This window comes from Phyllobates terribilis, unplaced genomic scaffold, assembly GCF_046119375.1.
Source record: "Phyllobates terribilis strain yellow unplaced genomic scaffold, ASM4611937v1 Scaffold_2__4_contigs__length_985480577, whole genome shotgun sequence".
In the NCBI taxonomy this organism is placed as follows: Eukaryota; Metazoa; Chordata; class Amphibia; order Anura; family Dendrobatidae; genus Phyllobates; species Phyllobates terribilis.
Window position 1 is genome coordinate 372,261,590 of NW_027362762.1, and position 15,535 is coordinate 372,277,124.

At 40.6% G+C, this 15,535-nt stretch overlaps 1 protein-coding gene across 1 annotated transcript in view; it reads left to right on the forward strand.

Moving 5' to 3' along the window:
* TGFBRAP1 (transforming growth factor beta receptor associated protein 1) overlaps positions 1-15,535 on the forward strand; it is a 42,555-nt gene that overhangs the window by 12,598 nt on the left and 14,422 nt on the right. Inside the window, exons 3-6 of the mRNA XM_073664749.1 lie at positions 1,269-1,463; positions 3,946-4,100; positions 12,241-12,323; positions 12,950-13,291. Of these exons, the coding sequence (XP_073520850.1) occupies positions 1,269-1,463; positions 3,946-4,100; positions 12,241-12,323; positions 12,950-13,291 (775 nt within the window). The remainder of the gene's footprint in view (positions 1-1,268; positions 1,464-3,945; positions 4,101-12,240; positions 12,324-12,949; positions 13,292-15,535) is intronic.

The following is a 15,535-nucleotide window of genomic DNA, read 5'->3' on the forward strand; positions in this document are numbered from 1 at the left end:
GCGCTGGATGGTGTTGCAGGCAGTATAACATTCACCACCACATCTCCAGACTCTTTCATGTCTGTCATGTCTGCTCAGTGTGAGCCTACTTTCATCTGTGAAGACAAGAGTGCCAATAGTGGATTTACTAATTCTGGCGTTCTCTGGCAAATTCCAGTGAACATAGATACCTCTATAGGCCATCGGGCCCTCACACTACCCCCCACAATTTGGTCAGATACATGCACACCATTTGCTACTGGAGGTAATTTTGTAGGGCTCTGACAGTTCTCCTATTCCTGCCTGCAAAAAGGAGCAGATACCAGTCCTGCTGCTGAGGTGATGGCCTTTCTGCCTGTCCTCATGGAGCGGACCGTGTCTTGGTAACTGCTCCATGCTCTTGAGATTGTGCTGGGAAGCACAGCAAACCTACTTGTGACTACACATATGGACGGTGCCATCCAGGAAGAGCTGAACTACCTGAGCAACCTAAATGGGCAGCAGGTACAGCCTCATGCTACCAGTAGTGTCAGGGACAATAGCAAAACTTGCAATTGCCTCTCCCATGCTCCTGTTGTCACTTTCAATTGCAATTGTTTCACACACCCTTATGTTTCGTTAATTTTTTAAAGGGAATCTGTCAGCAGGGTTTTGCTATGTATTCTGAAAACAGCATATTATAGGGCTGCAAAGCCTAATCCTAGGGATTTGTCCCTTATTAGGCTGTGTGTTGTAGTTTTAATCAGTGTTTTATCAGTAAGTGATTATCACTAGAGGACTAGGTCTCATTTAGAAGCCAGTCCAGCTAATCTTTGTAACCCCTGCCCCACCACTGATTGACAGGTTGCTGACAATGCAGTGTTCATAGGAAGCTGCCAATCAGCGGTGTGGACAGGGTTATACACAGCTCAGCATTCAGATAGCTGCTACATTTACAACAGAGAAAACAGGGATTCTATCAAAACTACACGAATCAGCTCCGTAAGTGACACATCACTGGATTTGGGGTATATTCCTCTACATAATGCTGCTAACACATTCTCTTTTAGGAATGTATTTTTTTTCTGCCGTCAGTTGAATTGTAAGATCTTATGTATAAGGTGCAAGAACATTTCATTGAAATATCTTTAAGTTTAACCGTTTGGGGAAGAATTTACTAAGCTAAATGTATCAGAATTCTGGCCCAAATATCTGGCACAGGTGTCTTGCAGTACAAGTACTTTAGATACTTTTTTGCCACTCTGGACAATTCTCTATATAACCTGACAGATTTGTTTCTGCCTCTTTAGGGATGTTTGCCACGGTAGCTGGTATCTCCCAGCGTGCGCCCGTTCATTGGTCTGAGAATGTTATTGGCGCGGCAGTTTCTTTTCCCTACGTGCTGGCCTTGGATGAAGAGTTTATCACGGTGCACAGCATGCTGGATCAGCAGCAGAAGCAAAGCCTGCCCTTTAAGGAAGGTATCATTCTGCAGGATTTTGAAGGTAACAGTCATAATTATACATGTTTTACATACATGATAGCATTATATATGATCGTATTTTCCATTCCTGATATGATTCATGGCCATGATCATAATAAGGCTTCTGCTCTGATAATACGGTGTGACGTTACACTAAATAGGTATCCAGAGATGTGTAATCCTTGCAATACTTTGTTTCAAGTGATCATACCAATGTATCCTGGAGATGATGCACTACAGATTCAGATTAGATATTAGAAAAAACTATTTGACAGTGAGGGTGATCAATGAGTGAAACAGGCTTCCACGAGAGGTGGTGAGTTCCCCTCCAATAGAAGTCATCAAACAGAGGCTGGACAGACATCTGTCTGAGATGGTTTAGTAAATCCTGCATTGAGCAGGGGGTTGGATATGATGACCCTGGAGGTCCCTTCCAACTCTAACAATCTATGATGATTATACTTCCCCAGGTCTCAGTATGTTTGTTTGTTTTTGGCTCATATGGTGACAGTCGAAAAAAGGTGGTAATGGTGGAGAACAAATATAGGTGGGGTGGGCGCACACACAGTGGAGGGGCGGGAAGCTGCACCAGACCCTTACCTGTTCATGAGCTGAGCTGGTTAAAAGTGGTACTTGTTGCCAGGGGGAAGGTGGTGTGCTGACCAATTAGGAAAGGTGGTGACATAGCAAGTGTAGGAAAATACCTTTTATTGGAGTCTTCAGAAGCACTATCTGATTTTCGGCTCTGAACCAGAGCCTTCGCCAGGTGATTATCAGTCAGCACACCAGCTTCCCCTTGCGACAATTACCATACGGTGATAGTAGGAAGAATTCCCACAATTGAAATGACCTTGCAGTACAGTGTCTCGGAGCCCGGTGTGGCCACTCACCTGAATCTTCCCTTTGATGAGATGGTCTCTAAACCTTTATGCCTCCGAAGGGAGATGATCGTTTGCATACTACCATTTCTGTGAAAAAAGGGTCAGATTCCACTATTTAGCAATTGTATCACCTGTTTGATCCTGTCTGACAGAGGACTATGCTGGAAGGACAGAAAATAATCTCTTCTGTCTGCCTTCTCTATTCTGACACCTCTCTGCTCTGATTAAAGTAGTTTCATCTTGAGACTGTGTCCACACAAGTACAACATTCGGGGTAGCTTTCAAGAAAACTCATGTGTCAGATTTATGTTACCTCGCTGTATTAATCTACCTATAAAAGTGGTAGGAGACACACATTCTTCTGCGCTATCGTTTTTATTTGTACTTTTGATATTTCCCTCACTGATAAAGGAAGAGTCTTCTTCCCTCATTTTCACTTGTTTCACTCTCGGGACTATGTGTTCTTGCTTCCTTCCTCTTGTGTAATAGACCAGCATGTGTGCCTATATGCAGGGTGGCAGCAGGGCCGCAAAAATGTCACATTGGCAGCACTGTATTAGAGAATATCCTTAAAATCTGTAGCCCAAAGAATTGTCCATGTGATTACAGCAGTTTTTTCTAAGTAAATGCAAAGAAAAATATCTGGTAGTAGATAAACTGCACTGCATTTAATAGGGGAGCCTGAGTAGGTGTGAAGAAGAACTTGGCACTACACCCATGGAGAACAGTCTGACCGAAACATCACTTCAAACTGTTAAGGATTGCTAAACTAAAACGTTCTTCTTACACATTGAAGAATTTAGCTTGTAGATGACCACCATATTTAGGAAGCCCCTGCATCACGTGCATGAGTTGGAAAAACATTTAAGAGGTGCGCGCATTGTTTTTAGCCTTCATTAGATTCATCAACAGGGCATTCATCCTTACCGGGATACGGGTGTGATATACTGGCGTACAGCTTCCACGATGTGCCAGCATTAATCTTCTTCATGTTGTCCTTATCCTCTTCTCTTCTTATCTTTTACACTCTACTTCACTTTTCTTCCCTCTCTTTAGTTTAGCCTTTCCCACTGACAAGTCTCTCTGTGTACACACACGGAGGAACCCGTCAGTCTGGGTCAGCGGTGCAGGGAGACCTGCCATTAGGACAAGTCATCTGAGTTACATCGTCCCCTCTGCCATTTAAACATACATGTGTGCAGTGTTGCAGCCGGACTCATGCTGCCCAAGGCATGAAGTAGCTGTCACTTTTTCTTTAACGGGGACCTGTCACCAGTTGTTGCTGTTATTTTATTCCTACTGCTCCCTAGTATTCAGGTTTTAAACCACCATACAGTTCCAGAGATTCGTAGGGTAATTATTTAGAGCAGCCTAAAGACAGGTCTCTGGAGAATCCTGAAAGCCACACCCCGTTGGTAAAGACCTTAACAATTGGCATCAAATAAAAAGCTCATATACCAGGAACCGTATGGTGGATTTAAAAAAACAAAAGCAAAAAATAAACAACAACAAAAACTGTTTACTTTCGATCTGCTGACAGGTCCTTTTCTTCAGGAATAAAGCCATGCATCATATGTTATATCTTAATTATTAATTATATTTTTTATTTCCTCTGTTTTGCAGGAAGGGTAATAGTAGCAACCAGTAATGGGGTGTATGTACTGATCCCCTTACCTTTGGAGAAGCAGATACAGGACCTTTTATCAAACCAGAGAGTAGAAGAAGCTTTAGTCCTTGCCAAGGGTGCCCGGCATAATATTCCAAAGGAGAAATTTCAGGTGTGCAAAATTTAATTATGGATTTATTGTAAAAAAAATATATATATATATATATATTATATATATTATATGAATATATTCACCATATTCTTGGTATTTCTCTATTAACCCTCGAACGCATGACCATAAAAATCTACACTTTCACATACCTGGGGCCTTTTAGGCCCGTGTGCAAATAATAAATAAATGAACAACTGGAAATGACAAACAACTATATACCTGAGGAATACCTAGAGTTTCAAAAATTCTAACTAAAGAAATCTTGCAGAAAATAGAAAACAATTAACAGGTATGCGTTCTAGGGTTAAAGAAGATCTGCAGTCCAGTCCTGTGTGTGTGTGTGTGTATATATATATATATATATATATATATATATATATATATATATATATATATATATATATATATATATATATATATATATATATATATAGCACAGACCAAAAGTTTGGACACACCTCATTTAAAGATTTTTCTGTATTTTCATGACTTTGAAAATTGTACATTCACACTGAAGGCATCAAAACTATGAATTAACACATGTGGAATTATATACTTAACAAAAAAGTGTGAAACAACTGAAAATATGTCTTATATCCTAGGTTCTTCAAAGTAGCCACCTTTTGCTTTGATGACTGCTTTGCACACTCTTGGCATTCTCTTGATGAACTTCAAGAGGTAGTCACCGGAAATGGTCTTCCAACAATCTTGAAGGAGTTCCCAGAGATGCTTAGCACTTGTTGGCCCTTTTGCCTTCACTCTGCGGTCCAGCTCACCCCAACCATCTCGATTTGGTTCAGGTCTGGTGACTGTGGAGGCCAGGTCATCTGGCGTAGCACCCCATCACTCTCCTTCTTGGTCAAATAGCCCTTACACAGCCTGGAGGTGTGTTTGGGGTCATTGTCCTGTTCAAAAATAAATGATGGTCCAACTAAACGCAAACCGGATGGAATAGCATGCCGCATCAAGATGCTGTGGTAGCCATGCTGGTTCAGTATGCCTTCAATTTTGAATAAATCTCCAACAGTGTCACCAGCAAAGCACCATCACACCTCCTCCTCCATGCTTCACGGTGGGAACAAGGCATGTAGAGTTCATCCGTTCACCTTTTCTGCGTCGCACAAAGACACGGTGGTTGGAACCAAAGATCTCAAATTTGGACTCATCAGACCAAAGCACAGATTTCCACTGGTCTAATGTCCATTCCTTGTGTTCTTTAGCCCAAATAAGTCTCTTCTGCTTGTTGCCTGTCCTTAGCAGTGGTTTCCTAGCAGCTATTTTACCATGAAGGCCTGCTGCACAAAGTCTCCTCTTAACAGTTGTTGAAGAGATGTGTCTGCTGCTAGAACTCTGTGTGGCATTGACCTGGTCTCTAATCTGAGCTGCTGTTAACCTGCGATTTCTGAGGCTGGTGACTCGGATAAACTTATCCTCAGAAGCAGAGGTGACTCTTGGTCTTCCTTTCCTGGGGCAGTCCTCATGTAAGCCAGTTTCTTTGTAGCGCTTGATGGTTTTTGCAACTGCACTTGGGGACACTTTCAAAGTTTGCCCAATTTTTCAGACTGACTGACCTTCATTTCTTAAAGTAATGATTGCCACTCGTTTTTCTTTACTTAGCTGCTTTTTTCTTGCCATAATACAAATTCTAACAGTCTATTCAGTAGGACTATCAGCTGTGTATCCACCTGACTTCTGCACAACACAACTGATCGTCCCAACCCATTTATAAGGCAAGAAATCCCACTTATTAAACCTGACAGGGCACACCTGTGAAGTGAAAACCATTTCCGGTGACTACATCTTGAAGCTCAAGAGAATGCCAAGAGTGTGCAAAGCAGTCATCAAAGCAAAAGGTGGCTACTTTGAAGAACCTAGAATATAAGATATATTTTCAGTTGTTTCACACTTTTTTGTTAAGTATATAATTCCACATGTGATAATTCATAGTTTTGATGCCTTCAGTGTGAATGTCCAATTTTCAAAGTCATGAAAATACAGAAAAATCTTTAAATGAGAAGGTGTGTCCAAACTTTTGGTCTGTAGTGTGTGTGTGTGTAAATATATATATATATATATATATATATATATATATAAATATAATATTTGGTCAGACACTTTTAGAGAAGTGCACTGTCCTGAGCTATGTACTATGCAATAATAATGTATGTATTATTACCCAAATACTCTTATGGACCGCTACAATGGCTATGTTATGAATGAAGCTGGTTTAAAAGGAATCTATCTTAGCTCCCTGTACAGACAGGGACCTTGATTCCAGCTATGTGTCACTTTCCAGGCTCTTGCTGTACTTTTTGATAATCTCCTGTTGATAAATCAGTAATTTTATCACTAGAGGACTAGTAAACCTACTGCCAGGTAGTCTTCCATATATATGAACTCTGTATAGCCCCGCCTCCACCACTGGTTGGCCGCTTTCTGCCTATGCACAGTGTACACAGAAAGCTGCTAATCAGTGGTTTAGTGTTTTAGGTGGGTTATACGGAGCTCAGCACTCAGAGAAATGGTAGATCTGCGGCAGATAAATCGGAAATTTTATTAAAGTTGCAGCAAGCTACCCAGTACATTGCTGGAATCAAGGTCTCTACTCCTACAACATGCTGCTCTCCGATGGGGTAGCAAAAATCTGGTGACAGATTCCCTTTTACTAACGTAAAGGTTCATATCCATATGTTGCTTAATCCTCTGTGGGGAAGTCCACTCAATAGATTTATTGTAAATTACCTCTGCTTCTTATAAATTCAGCTGTTCATTTTTATTTGGAGAAACTCATGTGAAAATTAAACTCCCAGTTACAAGAACCAGTATAGAGGACTGTTCTGGGATCCAAACCTACATTTTGTTATGTGTGGTTTAATCATGCTTTGTGAAATAGGTTTACCACTTCCTGTGGGTAAACCGCATTAAACAGCTGTTGAAAAGAGAAACTCCACAGCTAAAGTTTTTTTGTGTTGCATCATTGAATTCCATATTTCAATCTCATACTTGTTCTTTTATTGTTGTGTCTATCACAAATCAGGGCCACCACGCTGGGCATATTGCATAGCAAAATTGCAAAGTAGGCTTCAGTGACACTGAGTCACCGAAGCCTTGTAAACCAAAACTTTCACAAAGGCTCCCAAAGTGGGGAGGTAGACGCAAACTCATATCACTATTACTGATGTTTATTAGACAGCTCCTGTTTTACAGTTAAACAGGAGAAGACGAGAGGCTCTGTAGCTGCCCATACGATGCTGTCATCATGGAATAGATGACATTATTGTTTATGGGAACAGAAAGCAAGGTGAAATGGAAAAATCAAGAATTGGTGAGAAGCAGTCTGGAGGTAGAATTCAGGGAAGTGAGTATACTAGTGTACATAGCAATGTAGAGTGTAATAGACAGGGTGCAGTGATGGAATGACTTGCTTCTGCATGAGTGCTAAATACACGAAAAACAGATCATTACAGATGTAATAAAATATTTTTGTCTGGAGAAGCTCTATAACTGCTATTTTTTTTTTTTGTTCATCACATCTAAACCACAGGTAAAATAAAGCTTTATGTATTCCATTCATTACAATGGATGTTAGATGTCTTTCAGAACTGAGAGACACATTTGGCTTCTTGGTTCATCTAAATTTAGAGGTAGCAATATGTAGGAATATGTGTCCTCCTTATAAGTATGTCTCTATGCAATGTAGCTCCAAAACGGAAACTGTAACCAACGCCAAGGAAAAGGAACAAGGTTCTTTTATAAAGATTTTGGAAGCTGAAAATCCCATGTCCAGGCAGCACTTCATAATAGCACTGTCGATCATCACTTGACAACCTGAAAAGCGCCTAATATTCATAAATGTTTATATATAACCAGTACTGTGGAAAAAATGCTGCATAGGAAAACAAAGAAGTGTTAATAGTTTATTTATATCCATTCTGAGAATGCAAAGTGAATAAACAAAAATCTAAATCAAATCCGTATTTTCTGTGACCGTGCTTTACCTCCAAAGTGGCTCAAAATGTATTCATTTATGCTAATCAGATGCCTTCCTGATGCTATTGCAAATAACCTCCACCATGCTGCACTGTTGCCTGCAGACACTCATTATTGTACCCACTCTCCAGCCCTTCTGTGAACAAACTGCCTTATGTATATTTTTTTATTTTAACGGCCTTCTGCTCAATCTCGAGCCATGGCGACTTGATGGATGACTGCTCTGTAGGAAGATTGTGCAAGCCTGGATAAGTCCACGTTTTTCTCTGCCGTTATCTTGATAGGATCAAGCCATTGGGTTGCTGGTTGTCGTCGCCACATAATGTGAGACGTTGTGCCTGTTCCAAAATTGTTAATTCAAATATGTGCACGGAAGAGCCATGACTGATACATTTGAGCATAAGGCTAGATCTGTGTTTATTACATCATTGGTCAAGGTTTATATAGGTTATTAGTATTCATACTTTAAAACAATATAATTGGCTCAGCTTATCGCTAAATGTGTGCTGGCATTAGCATACATACATCTAATTAGCTGAAGGTAACGCTACTGACACCCAGCTTTTGTATTTTAGGAATCTCTCACTTTCTACTTTCGTTTCTGTTCTCTCTGAGTCTCTAGACAAAGACATTCCAAAAGACTCCTTATCTTGCACACATACCAGCTCAAACTCCTTTCTGCTAAGCAGAAGATGCAAGTACAAAGATCAAAATGGAGTCAGGATAGATAAAGTATAACTCCTGCTCTCACACTGGTCTTCTTCTTTGCCTTGTTCCTTCAATTTTTCTGATCATGATGTCCTTTTCCAATGACTGCTCTCTTCGTATGATGTGTCCAAAGTAGGCAAGTAGCTTGGTAATCCTTGCTCAAGTGACATATCTGGCTTGATTTTTTACAAAATTGATTGGTTTGTTCTTCCTGCCACCCATGGCATATAAAAGTTTAGGCACCCCTGATCAAAATTTAAGAGACCACTGCATAATTTTCATTTTCTTTGATTTTTCTCTTTATAGGTATATTTTTGAGTAAAATGTACTTTATTTTATTCTATAAACTACTGACAACATGGCTCCGAAATTCAAAGCTAAAAATTTTGTATTTATTTGCAGCAAATGAGAAATCATCAAAATAATAAAAAAAGAAACAGTGCTGTCAGACCTCAAATAAAATAATACAAAGAAAACAAGTTCTTATTCATTTAGAAACAACAATACTCATGTTTTAACTCAGGAAGAGTTCAGAAATCAATATTTGGTGAAATAACCATGATTTTTAATCACAGCTTTCATGTGTCTTGGCATGCTTTCTACCAGTCTTTCACACTGCTTTTGTGTGATCTTATGCCACTCCCGGCACAAAAATGTAAGCAGTTCTTCTTTGTTTGATGGCTTGTGACTATCCATCTTCCACTTGATTACATTCCAGAGGTTTTCAATGTGGTTCAGGTCTGGAGATTGGGCTGGCCATGACAGGGTCTTGCTGGAAAAACCAGTACTCAGATTTGGGGAACATTGCCTGAGCAGAAGGAAGCAAGTGTTTTTCAAGGATAACCTTGTATGCGGCTTGATTCCTACGTCCTTCGCAAAGATTAACCTGTCCAATTCCAGCCTTGCTGAAGCATCCCCAGATCATCACCGATCCTCCACCAAATTTCACAGTGGGTGCAAGACACTGTGGCTTGTATGCCTCTCCAGGTCTCCGTCTAATGATTAGACGAACAGGTGTTGGGCAAGCTGAAAATTAGACTCCTCAGAGAAGATTACCTTACTCCAGTCCTCTATGGTCCAATCCTTATGGTGTTTGGCAAACTTCAGCCTGGCTCTCCTTAGCTTCTCATTGAAGAAAGGCTTTTTTCCTAGCTTTACATGACTTGAGGCCTGCTTCTAGGAGCCTGTTACGAACTGTTCTTGCCGTGCACTTCACCCCAGCTGCCATTTGCCATTCCTTTTGTAGGTCACTTGATGTCATCCATTCGGTTGCTGAGTGACATTCGAATAAGATGACGGCCATCCGAGTCAGTGGAGAGTCGCTTTCGCCCTCTGCCGGTCTGTAGCTTTGTTGTCCCCAATGTCTGCTGCTTTACCCAATTGTAATGGACTGCCCTCTTCGAAATTTTAAGGATGGAGGCAACATATCGCTCACTGTATCCCTTTGCTAGTAAAGCCAGAATTGAGCCGCCCTTTTCCTCACTCAAGACTTTTCTTTTCAACTCCTTTGGCATGGTTAAAAATTACTTTTCATTCAAATTACTTTTGGGCTATTCCTAGCACTTGTTTTGGCATCCAGCTTGACCTATTGCAAGAGGATTGTGAAGACCACAGCAGTGTTTTTTATACTTTCCCTCGTTACATTAAGATTTGGTTCAGGTGATCACCTAATCAGAAGCACATTAAGCCATTGGCTGCAACACAACCCCAAAGCATGATTGATCCACCACCATGCTTAATGGTTGGCGAGATTTTCTTTTCCTGAAATTCTGTGCCCTTTTTTCTCCACATATACCTTTGATCGTTGTGGCCAAAGCTTTCTATTTAAACCTTATTGGTCCACAGAACTTGTTTCCAAAATGCATCAGGCTTATTTAGATGTTCTTTTGCATACTTCTTACGCTGAATTTTATGGTGAGGACGCAGGAAAGGTTTTCTTCTGATGACTCTTCCATGAAGACCATATTTTTGTGCAGGTGTCACTGAACAGTACAATAATGCACCACAAATCCAGAGTCTGCGAAATCTTTTTGAAGGTCTTTTTGCAATCAAGCAGTGTTTCTGATTTGTCTCTCTAGCAATCTTCAAGCTCTCACTGAGATTTTGCTTGGTCTTCTAGACCTTATCTTGACCTCCACTGTTCCTGTTAACTGCCATTTCTTAATTACATTTCGAACAGAGGAAAGGGCAACTTGAAAAAGGTTTGCTATCTTCTTATAGCCTTCTTCTGCCTTGTGGGCCTCCACCATTTTCTGACTGCTTGGAAGCTGCTTAAAAGAACCCATGGCTGCTGTTTTTGGTACAAGCTTAGAGGAGGCTGGGTTTTCATAAAGCTGGGAAATTTGCATCACATGGCCTTTCCTAATGATGATGGCGAACAAGCCATAATCCTAACAGGCTAATTAAGGTCTGAAACCTTGTTCAAAGTTATCTGAGTGCACACAATCTCCAAGGGTGCCAAAACTTTAGCATCGGCCCATTTTCCTTTTTGCAATTTTTAAAATTTAAAAAATCACTAATATATTATATACATATACAGTTGTGCTCAAGATTAAGATTTAAAAAGAGGAAACACAGTAGATTGACAATAAATGGCTTCACCCAACCAATAACCATGAGTGGAGAAAAAAGTTTTTTATCATTCATATTCTCTGAAACCAGGCCAAGAACGGAAAAATTCTGCCAGGGTATGTATACTTTTGAGCACAACTGTGTACATGTATATGTAGGCCTTTTAGAGATCATTTCATCTTCAACCTGCTTAACTGTTCACAATAACAGTAATTTTGACTAGGGGTGCACAAACTTTTACATGCCACTGTAACATCCTCATTTTGAAGGTGTTGATTCTTCTTCTGTCTTTGTTACAGCCAAATATTTCACATTTTGACTCCTCAGTCCAGAACACCTGCTGCCATTTTCTGCATTCCAGTTCCTCTGTTTTTGTGCATAGTTGAATTTTGTTTCCATGTGGAAGGTATGGTTTTTGGCCACAATTCTTAAATGAAGATCACTTCTGGCTAGACTTCTCAGAACATTGATGGGTGTAGGGGAGTCCCACTGGTTGTTGCCAGATCTGAACTGATGGTACTGCTGGACATCTTCTGATTTCGATGGGAAATAATCATGATGTATCTTCGGCACTCATTTTCCTTGACCGACCAGTGCATCTACGGTCCTCAATGTTGCCCATTTCTGGGTGCCTCTGTTTTGTTAAGTCACTTTGCATTTAGTTAACTGACAAAAAATAAATTCCGAACACTTCTATTTCTGAAAACATTTTTAGTTTGCAGAATTTTTTCCATATCTGGCTAAAGCTTTTGTTTTATATGTATATACTGCGATGAGTGTACAGCTTCTTATTGTATTATTAGTAATGCAGCAGCAGTCCCATTAGTCTTCTAGCATTACAAGCTCCATAACCAGTGTTTCTTCTCCGCAGGTCATGTATAGAAGAATCCTACAACAGGCTGGCTTTATACAATTTGCACAGCTTCAGTTTTTAGAAGCAAAGGAATTATTCAGGTAAAATAGCTGTAATTGGTCAGAATGTGATGTGTGTAGCAGTGGTAATTAGGTGACCTCATATTAATTAGTATGGCTGTATAGTCATCTGTCCTATCAGACACTGTAAGTAAAAATGAAAGGGGAAATTCACTACTTATATAGAAGTATTACAGGTTCTCCTCCTGCACTTCAGTCCACACAGATCTCCTGTCCACAATATGGCTGCTGATGGAGGAGCATGGGACCTGTCCTGTCCATCAGCTTCGTCCAATTGAAAAACCGCTTTCCCTTGTGCATTGTTATTCAATTGGAGGAGGTTGATGGACTGATCCAGTCACATGTTCCTCCACCAGCCTCCATTGTATGGACTGCGGAGCTGGTGTAACCTGTGAGGAAAGCTGCAGTAACAAGGGCAGGAGGAGAACCTGTCATATCTCTATAATAGCAAGTGCCATAACCTTGTCTCCAATGCATCTGATAAAATAAAGAACAACTAGCAAACCCCATTAATCCCTTTTGACCCTGGTCAGATATTTCAGTTAGTAATAATGTTACAAAACATCCTTCTGAAAATAGGAAAATGTTATTTCCTTATGTTTTGTTTTGTATTTGTTAAGTTTGTTTTTCCTTGTCTTGTATTGCAGAAGCAGTCACCTTGACATCCGGGAACTCATCTCTCTTTACCCCCTTCTCCTGCCATCCTCCTCTGCATTTATCCGTGCACATCCTCCCCTGCATGAATATGCCGACCTCAATCAGCTGACACGGGGCGACCAGGAAAAAGTTGCTACCTGCAAACGTTTTCTCATGTCCTATTTAAGTGAAATTCGCAGCACAGAAGTGGCAAATGGCTACCAGGAAGATGTAGATACTGCCTTACTAAAACTTTATGCAGAAGCAGATCACGAGAGCCTGTTGGATCTGTTGGTCTCAGAAAATTCCTGTGAAGTGTCAGACAGTGCGGTCTGGTTGGAGAAGCACAAAAAGTAAGTGGTGTGTAGATAGCCGTAATGTGTGAAACTGTCCATTTAGGCCTATGGGGTTCCAGACTCTTACACTGACATGTAAGAGCTTGTGCTTTTACTCCTGGGGGTGAATTCATTAACACTTTAAGACTGTTTTCATTTTAGTAAGCAAATTATGGTTCCCATCTGTTTTGCACCATAATTTTTTGGCCATTCTCAGCAATGTTTCTGCACCAAATCTTCTATTTAGTGAGATACCCTAACACTGGCTGGTACCCTATTAGGGCTGTGATGGGTATATTTCTGAATAACAATGTGCTCATGAAGCCTCGGATAAGTAGAAGCACGCTTATCTACACAAACTAGTGGTGAGGAAGATGGCTCAGTGATTGACTGACTGATTTATTGTTTGGAGAATTCTTATTATTGCCATTACAAATGAATTTTCTTTACTCATGTGGCACCATTTTGATTGCTGGAGAAGTGCTGCCCCACAGTTTCTTTTGCTCATTGACTGTTAGAGAGTCAGTCTCATGATATACGCTCTGCTCCATCCCTAGAACTATAACTTACTGTACATATGCCTTGCATGAAAAGGTGTGCTTTGTACAACGGAAAGGCTGGTCATCTTTACCTCCTTCTGATGGTTTTGACATTGGCACAGTCTTTGAGCTCAGTGATTGGCTGCAGTGGTGATGCACATTGTTGAAGTAACCGTCACCACTACTGTAAAAACATTGAGACCCGAACCTCGGGATCCATTTTTCTTATAAGAGCATTTAGGATCCGCTTTCCTTAAAGTGGAAAACTTAATTAATAACATGGGGGAACCAAGGCTGTGGAGTCGGTGTCCATTTTGGTGGAGTCTGAGTCGGCATAAATGGACCGACTCCTAAAATAAATTGGGTACAGTAGTACAATGCAGGATGTGCTGTAAATGTTTTCATAAGAATTTGGGAGAGATATGAAATGTCCTATAAATGTCTGTTCTGTTCCTGATCTAAGGATCTCTGCTTTTAGTTGAGATGAATCTGTGCTGCACTTTATGTACACGCTCAGTAGTGAGGCAGGGCTGTGGAGTCGGAAGTCAGGGAAATTAAGGAGTCTGAGTTGGTGTGGCTTACCGACTTCACAGCCATGGGGGAACAACTGAACAATATGGGGAACACCTATTCTCATTGGTGTACAGGCATGTGAAGTATGGTATAATTCTGGCCTAGCACACATGTGGTCTGTTTTGCCAAGCATCTGCGATTGGGCAGTTTGTCATCCCTACTGTAAAAGTGACAAGTGCTGATCTGGTTCCAGATTGGGAACCTTTATCTATTGGGTATTGCGAGCTCCTCTACATTATTTATCTGATTTAGTGCTAAACTAGTAAGGAATCTGAGCTTTCATAGTCTTCTCTGTATTCTTGTCTGATTACAAATAGATAGTTTACCAGAAATTCTCATGTATTGTTTCTCATTGTTGGTTTACTTTCTATTATACACGTGTCAAAGTGACCTGAATGTTTGTTTCAGAAGATAGCAAGTCATTTTAACACCTTAGTAACTAAGCATTCAGGGCCTAAATGACCAAAGACAATGTAGTGTCTGTTAGTTTTGGCTTATTGTAGAATTGAATAGAGTTTGCAGAACCGCTGTACCTGTACCCCCGGGGGCATGAGAACCACTTACTAGATTAGGCTACTCAGAAGAGCCGCGGATGCCGTCAGGTTGGAGATGGTTCTCAGGGCTCCAGTCCATTGGCGACATATTATTAATGTGGCCAGTCTATGTATTTTACTCGGTTATGTAGCGCCGTTAATTTCCACAGCACTTTACACATCACCATCACTTTCATCACTGTCACCGTTGGGAACTGACAATCTAAATTCCCTATCGGTATGTATTTCGAGTGTGGGAGGTACCCGGAGGAAACCCCCGCAAACATGCAGAGAAATTACAAACTCTTTGCAGGATGCCAGTGCTGGAAGGCTACACTGTTGACCACTGAGCCGCAGTGTTGTCCATGGATTGGTTCTGTAAAATGATTACCACCAACTGTATTTATTAGCTAACAATTCAATGTGAAGACTTGTTAAAAGGGGATATCAGAACCAGTTTGCAATTGAGGCGTTTTTCCCCCAAATCTCAGATCTGATTCAAAATTAAACTTTTTGCTCCTCTCTCCTGTTGGATCAAAGCTTATTTGCACTTAAAATCTGAAATTGGCCATATATTAGGAGGTCAGAAATTGGGGCAATAGTGAGACATTTGATAA